Raw genomic sequence first — 9,820 nt, forward strand, 5'->3', positions numbered from 1 at the left:
TATGTTAATTTTCGCTTGTGTGAATCTGTGTTTGTATGAGTTAATAGTGATGAAAATTGTGTGATTGAATCATTCTGATATGCAATTTATTATTGTTGTTGCTGTCATATTTTTCGTTGTTGTAGTGATTCAATTTAAGGAATCATGTTTGGGGATTGTTGCATATCAGTGATATAGTGTTAGAAACGGTTCTGTAGCATTGTTGTTGGTAGCAAATTCATATTGTTGTGCCTTTTGGTCCATTTCGTTTTATTTGATTGCTGCCTGTGTGCAATTTAGTGTGAGTTATCAATTTTGTTAGAATTCAACTAGCAGGTACATAAATTAATAGTCTAAGTATATATTAGAGTTAATTAATTTAATTAGTTTAACTAATTCCAAATTATATAATCTAGTAGAAGGAGATAGCATAGTGATTTTTTTAATAGCAGATACAACATTAAATCCATCCAATATAATATAAACATAAGTTTGGTTAGTTATTGCCGTACCGACCGTCATGAGCTTTGGATAAGCAATTCTATTCCTTTCTCTTTTGTTCATGTGGCTGCACAAGCAATTATATTCCTTTTTCTTTTGTTCATGTGGCTGCACGTTGTAGTTCGAAACATGATGGTGTTCTAGAACATTATTTCAAATTAGTAGGCATAATTGACCATGGGATTATATAATGGTTCATTAGGGGTAGAATATAACACTAATGACAAGTGGTAATTAGTTAGATAACTTAGTTTACAATTTTATTTGGTTGTGGTTTACGTATGATCCGGAGGATCGTGTGATATGCGTACCTGTTAATTACAATTATGCACATTGTGTTGTTCATGCATTTCATAACATGGCATGTTGAGACTGCTAGGTGGAAATCTTTTGTACATGCCTAGTATGTCCGGACTCAACTGTGGAGTCGTGATGGAGATAATTCGTTGCTCGGTGGAGTGTATGCGAATTATCCGGATTCCTTGGGAATCAGGTTCGATTGAATGAACCGTGTTTAGGTACCACATGCATTTGTGTCAAATCATGGAGTCACATTGCATTATTATAATTGATTGTTAAATTGTGATTGAATTGATATATGTATTGTAAATATGTGATTGTGTGTGTGATTGGCGTGAGTACTACTCCTTAGCATGTATTATTCACCGTTATTTATTAAATGTAGTTCTCACCCCTTTCTTTCTTGTTTGTTGTGTCTGTGCTTCTTTGGGAGTACAGATAATTTAGGTACTTAAGCTGTACGTGGAGTACGTGTTGCTTGATCGAGTCTTAGGAGTCGCTCTGATACGTAACACGGGAATTTTTGGGAATTTATTTCAAATTTTATTTTATTGAATTTTGTTACGTATCGCTTTTGAATTCTAATTTTTGGAGAACCACAGGTTAAGGTGGATTTTATTTATTGGTGGCAAGTGTGCCGTGATTTATTTTAAATAAAGACTATTTCCGCCGCATTATTGATTTTTGTGAGAAACGAATAAATAAAGTATTGAGACTTTAGTTTATGTTTTATTTGAAAGATGTGACATTCCACTCGTGTTGTATTACTCTGATAATATTATTACTATTTTACCGTAATTTTTAAATTGGGAAAAGTGGGGTGTTACAATTGGTATCAGAGCATGTCGGTTCAACCGGCCAGATGTTGTAGAGTCAGTCCTTAGATTAGGAGTTGATTTGTGTATTCTTCTGATTGTATTTTGGATTGTTGGACAGAATGGCATGAAGGAATGATGCTGCTCTTGCTGCTGCACTGCAAGCTATGGCGCAGTCGGTGCAGAATAACAACAATCAAAATGCTGGAGATCTACAGTTTCGCAACTTAGAGAGGTTCCAGAGCAACAAACCGCCTAAGTTTGAAGGTGGTATCATTGATCCAGATAATGCATAGAAATGGCTGAAGGCTATTGAGAAGATCTTCAGGACCATGGGATGCAATGAGGATTAGAAGGTACAGTTTGGTACGCACATGCTGGAAGGTGAAGCTGAGGACTGGTGGGATAACAGTCGTCAGAGAATGGAAGCTGCAGGTACTGCTATTACTTGGGCAGTGTTTCGGGCTGAGTTTTTATAAAAGTACTTTCCGGAAGATGCTCGTAACAAAGAGGGAGATTGAGTTCCTAGAATTGAAGCAGGGGAATATGACCGTTGATGAGTATGCTGCTCGATTCGAGGAATTGGTGAAGTATTGTTCTCATTACAATACCAATGAAGCTATGAATTCCAAGTGCATCAAGTTTGAGAACAGGCTGCGTCCCGAGATCAAACAGGGTATTGCTTTTCAAAAGATAAGGAACTATCCAGAGCTAGTGAGCAGAAGCAGAATTTATGACAATGATAACAGAGCCAGGATTGCACATTACAAAGCTGTGAACGATCGAAAGGGTAAGCATGATCGTGGGAAACCATACAGTGCTCCTGCTGATAAAGGAAAACAGAAAGTTGGTTTTCGGAAGAAGCCAAATGGGGGAGGGTTTGCTTCCAACCCCATTACTTGCTTCCGATGTGGTACCGAGGGGAACCGTGCTAATGAATGTCAGAAAGGCATGAAGAAGTGCTTCAAGTGCGGAAAAACAGGTCATGTCGTGGCGGATTGTAGAACCAGTGTGCCTACTTGCTACAACTATGGTGAGCAAGGTCACATCAGCACTCACTGTCAAAAGCCAAAGAAGTCTCAAACTAATGGGAAGGTGTTTCCATTGGTAGGGACCCAATCTATCGATGAGGACCGGTTGGTCAAAGGTACTTGTTTCATCCATAACACTCCTTTGATTGCTATTATTGATACGGGTGCGACCCACTCGTTCATTTCTGTTGACTGTGTGAAGAGATTAGGACTTGTGCCGTCTACTTTAGATCGAAAGATGACTATTGAAACTCCATCTATTTGTTCTGTGGTTACTTCTTTAGCATGCTTGAATTGTCCGTTGACTATCTTTGATAGGGATTTCAGAGTGGACTTGATTTGTTTGCCACTCAGTAATCTGGACGTTATTTTGGGAATGAACTGGTTAGAGTTCAATCGTGTGTATATTGAATGCTTTAGGAAGAGGTTCTTGTTCCTTACTCCTGAAGAGGAAGCATTGGCAGATTGGTTATCTACCAAGGAGATGAGAATATTGTTGGAGGATGAAGCTAAGATGTTTGCTGTGTTTGCTTCACTGTCTATTGAGAACAAAACATCAATTGAAGAGATACCGGTGGTGAATGAATTTCTTGAAGTATTTCCTGATGATATTACAGAGTTATCTCCGGAGAGGGAAGTTGAATTTTCTATTGATCTTGTTCCTGGTACTAGGCCTATTTCTATGGCGCCGTACATGATGTCTGCATCGGAATTGTCAGAGTTGAAGGCTCAGATTGGTGAATTGCTGGATAATAAATTTATTCGGCCGAGTGTGTCACCGTGGGGAGCTCCAGTGTTATTGGTGAAGAAGAAGGATGGTAGTATGCGTTTGTGTATCGATTACCGTCAGTTGAATAAAGTGACCATTAAGAATAAGTATCCGTTACCGAGGATTGATGATTTAATGGATCAGCTTGTTGGTGCTCGTGTGTTTAGTAAAATTGATTTGAGATCGGGTTACCATCAGATCAGAGTAAAAGATGGAGATATTCAAAAGACTGCGTTTAGAACTCGTTATGGACATTACGAATATGCAGTGATGCGTTTCGGAGTATCTAATGCGCCGGGGGTGTTTATGGAGTATATGAATCGTATCTTTCATTCATATTTGGATTTGTTCATAGTGGTGTTCATTGATGATATATTGATTTATTCTAAGTCTGAAGAAGATCATGCAGAACACTTGAGGATTGCGTTGCAAGTGTTGAAGGATAACAAATTATTCACAAAGTTCTCAAAGTGTGAGTTTTGGTTAAGAACCGTGAGTTTCTTAGGATAAGTTATTTCAGGTGATGGAATAGCAGTTGACCCATCTAAAGTAAGTGCAGTACTTCAGTGGGAACCTCCGAAGACGGTGACGGAAATTAGAAGCTTCTTGGGTCTGGCAGGATATTATCGTAGATTTATTGAAGGATTTTCTAATTTGGCGCTGCCATTAACTCAGTTGACTAGGAAGAGTCAAGCTTTTGTATGGGATGCGGCGTGTGAGGAAAGTTTCGAAGAGTTGAAGAAGAAGCTGACAGCAGCGCCAGTGTTGATTCTGCCTAATCCAAGTGAACCGTTTGTTGTGTACTGTAATGCATCTAAAATGGGACTAGGCGGAGTGTTAATGCAAGGTGGTAAAGTGGTATCCTATGCTTCGCGGCAATTGAGTGGCAAGTGCTTTTATCTTCTTTATTTATTTATTTATTTATTTTTTTTCTTTTTACGCACTTGCTCTTTTTCTACGAATTATCACCCCAAACTTAGCTTTTTGCACACTTTATAATTTACAACAATCATGCCGAACAAGGGTAAGAAGTGTATAGTTATGGATGAACATGGGTTTAATTCAAACAAAAAGGCTAAGGCTCAACGGGGTTCACAAAGGATAAACATAAAGTAAAGGATGGATAGAAAGGCTAAGGGTTAAACAAACAACATGCCTCAGTGTGTGTCCTCTTGTTGTGCTGTGTCAAAAGAACATACGCAAAATCAGAGTGATAAGGTCATACCTGGCTGAACTCTCATGATGATATTTTAGTGTTTGGCCTTTGTACTCTCACCATGTTGGTTATGCTTACAAGCTCTGATGCCTCCTCATGTCATGTGGTTTCTTTTCCGACTCGGGTATACCATATAACCATTTCGGTCCGGTGTTACCAAATCGCGTCCAACCTTTAATTTTATCATTTCATGGCTGCATCAACTTCCGGGGTTCCTCGGGAGATCAAGTATGGGGAGTATCTTTCATCCACTAGCTATCAATCTCGGGTTCATCCAACAACTATCTCTTACTCTGTAACACAATGGTAATCCAAAGACGAATAAAAATGCTACAAACAAAATAAAAACAGAAACAAAAGAAATGCAAGAAACCCCCCCCCCCCCCCCACACTTGAACTAAACATTGACCTCAATGTTTTAGCCCACTGCAGAAAGGATTCACATAGGGTACATCAACTCCAGCTGCCGCTTTCAAGCTTTCACCAGAGAAATCCCCCTCTTTATTACCTGAAATAGAACAAAACAAAAAGTCAAATTAATTATTAAAAGTGTGGGTTGCCTCCCACAAAGCGCTTCGTTTAACGTCACATGGCTCGACGGTCCATTACCATTTATTATGGAGGATATTTCCTTTTCCAAACCTTGTTGTTTTTCACTTCTGCAACCACGAACTCATGAAGATGAAAAGCATGGATAACTTTTCTCTTCAATTTACTTCCCAAATTCTTCTTGACTTCCTTAGCTTTCTTAGGACTTTTGACAGCTACATAAGTTGGTTCCACCCGAGAGGCTATGCTTGAAACGTTTTCTTGGAGTTGTTTAGGCTTTTTGTATTTTTCCTCACTTTCTGTCATACCACCAGAAGTTTGATCATTTACAATCGCCCTATGTTTCTTAACTCCTAACATCTTCAAGGTTACTTCTTCATCAAAAGATCTCAGTGTTAGTGTCTCTTTTTCAATGTCGAGGTTGCAGCGGCCTGTCGACAAAAATGGTCTCCCAAGAAGGATAGGAGTTTCTTCGTCTTCCGGAATGTCCATGATGTGGAAGTCAACAGGGAATACAAACTTATCAACTTCCACTAGTACATCTTCAGCTACCCCATATGATTTCTTAACGGTGTGATCGGCGAACCTTAATTGTGTCTTACTTTCACTAATCTTTTCCAATTCAAGCTTTTTGAAAATGGACAACGACATTAAACTCACACTAGAACCAGAATCGAGGGGTACCTTTTTAAATGTTATATTCTTGATAGTGCATGGTATCGCCACTGCTCCAGGATCTTTCCTCTTTATTGGGATCTTTCTTGCTGACGAGACTATTCCACACTTCTTAGTTTCAGTTTTTTATTCTCCTCCCAGTGATCTCTTTTTCGCCAACACCTCCTTCATAAATTTCTTATACAAGGGCATGTGCTTAAGTGCTTCAAAGAATGGTAGATTTACCTCTAGCTTTTTGAACAATTTAGTGAACTTCTCAAAGTCTTTCTCTTTTGAATTCTTCTTTGTCACTCTGGAAGGGAAAGGTAGTTTGATCGCCGGTTCAGCCATTTTCTTATTTTTTTCTTCAACTGGTTTAACCGGTGGTATCACAACTTCTGGCTCTTTTGGATTTTCTCTTATTTCCAAATCCACCTCTATTACCATGGGGTCATCTATTTCCTCTTTTTCTTTTTCCGATTCTGCCACTTTCTTACTTCTTGTAGTAACAGCATTAATCTTCTCTTGGTCTTTTGGATTTTTCACAGTTGCGCTCGGAAAAGCACCTTGTGTCTGTAGAGTGAGATGTTGTGCTATTTGACCCACTTGAACTTCTAGATTTTTGATCGAAGCTGTAGTGTTCCTGTGGTTGTTTCTGGTTTCTTCTTGAAACTGAAGGCATTGTCCAGCCAATCTCTCGATAGCCACTTCCCATTCTGCCTTCTGAGGGCCTTGTTGTTGGTTATCTTTCCAAGCAAAATTTGGATGATTCTTCCACCCTAGATTGTAGGTGTTAGAATACGGATTGTTTTGCCTCAGGAATTTGATTTCTTCAATCTTCTTGGGAGTAGCAACACAGTATACAGTTTGTGAGGACCTTGGCAAATTTCACAATTTACAGGTTGAGCTTGTTGGACTTGAGCAACCTGTTGAGTACCTATATTCATAGCCTTTAATCTCTTTTCTACCTCTGCAGCTATAGCATCTTCAACCCGAATTTTTGAGGTTTCCAACTTCAGATCAATAAATCTTTCATGTTTATTGGTACACTGTCATACAACTCCAAATGCTCATTTGCAACTATCGCTTCAATGATCTTGATAATTCCGGAGGCTGTTGTGAAATTTGTTGAGCCTCCAGCTGCTGTATCGATCAACTACTTTGTTTTCATTTTGAGCCCATTCACAAATATCTGCATTTGGTCAGTTTTGTCCATGTTGTGAGTGGGACATGCCACTAGGGTCCTTTTGAATCTTTTATAAGCATCTCCTAAGAGTTCACCCTCCTGTTGCTTGAAATTCAAAATATCATACCTCTTCCTTATAAAGACCGAGGCGGGAAAATACTCATTCAAGAAAGCCTTCTCCATCTCTTCCCATGACGTGATACTGCCTGCTGGAAGAGAATAGAACCATTCTTCTGCTTCTTCGGCCAAGGTGAACGGGAACATTCTCAGCTTCTTTGCCTCTTCGGTATGCCCTTCAATTTTTAAAGTCGTACTCATGGTAAGAAATCTCTGCAGGTGCTTGTTTGCATCTTCATTAACCTTCCCGGTGAAAGGTTTTCTTTCCAACTAATTTATTGTGCTCGGATGCAATTGAAAATTTGCCACATTTACCGGTTGGTTGACAATTGTTAGTCTACCACCCGGTGTGTTCGTAGCACCATAGTCTCCGAGAAGTCTCTCAGGTGGAGGTGGATTCTCGCCCATAACTTCCTCTTCACTTTCAGAATCTGAATGAACTGTCACAACTTCTTCTTCAGATTTCAGTTTCTCTTGAAGAGCTTGTCTACGCCTTGCGTGCAAGGTTCTTTCAATTTCTGCGTCAAAAAGAAATTCAGCTGAGGCCTTACCTCGCATACATAGATTAGACAAATATTAGAATTAAAAAAATTAAAAGTGCAGAAAATAAATGTTTTAGTCGCAGAGCAACAAAATTCTAATTGAACTCAACTTAAAATCAATATTATGGCAGTCCCCGGCAACGGCGCCAAAAACTTGATCGGTAAAATAGAAAGTGTACTATTTTGCCTCTTGTAATAATAGGGAAAATTCCCCGAATATCGATCTCAAGGACTGCGCAGGAATAATGAGTTCAATTCAATGTTCAATTAAACAAAAAAACTTCAATTGGGTTTTGTTTGGTGATTGTCACTTAGCGAAAAGTAAAATAAGCAGTAAATTAAATTGACTTTTTAACAAATATGAGTAACATGCTAGGGATAGTGGATGATTGACAATGTAATAACTCTGAAATCTCTATTGCAACAACTTATTTTCAATAATCAATTACCGGTTCTTAAGGTTGTTTGATCCTAAGTCCTTAGTGAAAAAACCTTTGATCCTTCATCCTAAACCCTAAGTCCTTAGAGATTTACAATGAAATCAAGCAATTAGTTATCAAGAATATCCGGTTGCTAAAAGGTATTCCTAGTCCTAGGTGTTATCTATTATAGCATATTCTCATGAAAGCATTATCATTGGTGGTCCGCCTAATTGATAATCATAGATCAATTCCAATTTTTTTGAAAGGAAAAGCTTTAAAAACATCAAGAGAATAAATTAATAATTGAAAACATGATAGTTATCGCAATTGCAAACTTAGAGTCATTACAAAGTGAAATCAGAGCCACCCACTAGCATTAGGGGGTTTAGCTACTCATACTAATCAAAGAAAACGCAATATTGAATAAAGACATTACAAGAAAGTGGAGAAGATTGAATCTTCAATTGCTTTCGTTCATGAAGATCTTCTTCTCTCCCAAACCCCTTGCTTTCTCCAATTTCCTCTTGTATTCTTTTCTCCAATCTGTCAAAAAAAATTCCTTCTCTCTTGCCCTAAAGTTGTTTTTATAATCTCTCTTCTATTCAGGTTAAAGCCAAATACCAAAAATACCCTTAATGATCACATTGGAGCAAGAAAACATAGAAACATATAATCAGCACGCATCATGAACACGGGCCGTGTTGCTGCACACAGGTGCCCGTGTTGTTCGTCTGCCTCTTGATTCAAAATCTTGTTTCTGGCCACTTTTCCAAACGGTTCGTGTCTGTGAACACGGGTGCCCGTGTAGATGCTCTGTTTCAGCTCCAAAATTGCGTTTCCAGCCACATTTCAACACGAGCCGTGTTGCTACACACGGATGCCCGTGTTGACCTCTAAAATCAGCTTTTCCGACTTCTTTTCATCCACTCGTGCGCGCCACAAGTTCCTATTTTCACATGCATCAACCTGGCCAAAAACACTAACACTACCAAACAAAGGCATAAAGAAGATCTTTTGACATAAACTTTAAACCAACTGCAATGCAATACTACAAATTAGTAAATACGATAAACTTAACTTAAAAAGCTATAAAACAACCGAATGTGTTACCGAGATGATAAATTTGTGCCGGATGAAAGACAAAACTTAATAGAAATGGTGACCGATCAGCCTCATTGTGATATTGTTGGACCAACTTCAGGAAGCACATCCTGTGTTGTAGTTATTAGAAACAACCAACTTCTTCTGGAAAATGCTGGTGATTCACGTTGTGTAATATCTCGGAAGGGACAGGTGAGTCTAGAATGAAAGTTCTTTAAGGTTTATTATGATTACTGCTAACATAGATGTATACAGACAGTAGTCAAATTGATTTGTCTCTCTTTGGCATACTACATTTCTCAGTTTTATTGAAATTACAGATCTTATGCATAATTACACATACTGTATAACTACTGCTCTTTTCTACAGGCATACAATTTGCTTGAAGTAGATTGTGCTGCTTGATGGAAATTGTTCTCTCTGTGCATAATGGGATTTCAGGATTTCAAAGTCCCTGGAAGGCACAATCAAGATCGAGGTTTAAGCTAATAAAAAGACCAAGATCTGACTCCTAAGGTTTGTGATAGTAGAAATGTTTTGTTTTAATAATGACAGTAACTTGTCTATCAAGTATTTCCTTCCTGGAAACAATAAATGATCGAAACATTCCCTCCTACCTCCATTTGCCTACCCAGAGG

General features: G+C 38.5%; 1 protein-coding gene across 1 annotated transcript; it reads left to right on the forward strand.

The window, feature by feature from the left end:
• Positions 1-1,937: 1,937 nt before the first annotated feature.
• LOC131613856 (uncharacterized) lies at positions 1,938-9,587 on the forward strand. Its single transcript, XM_058885494.1, has 5 exons — positions 1,938-3,363; positions 3,751-3,867; positions 3,916-4,253; positions 9,252-9,374; positions 9,552-9,587. The coding sequence occupies exons 1-5, from the start codon at positions 1,938-1,940 to the stop codon at positions 9,585-9,587; spliced, it is 2,040 nt and encodes a 679-aa protein (XP_058741477.1).
• The last annotated feature ends 233 nt before the right edge of the window (positions 9,588-9,820 follow it).

The sequence above is a fragment of the Vicia villosa genome, linkage group LG6 (genome assembly GCF_029867415.1).
Source record: "Vicia villosa cultivar HV-30 ecotype Madison, WI linkage group LG6, Vvil1.0, whole genome shotgun sequence".
Taxonomy (NCBI): Eukaryota; Viridiplantae; Streptophyta; class Magnoliopsida; order Fabales; family Fabaceae; genus Vicia; species Vicia villosa.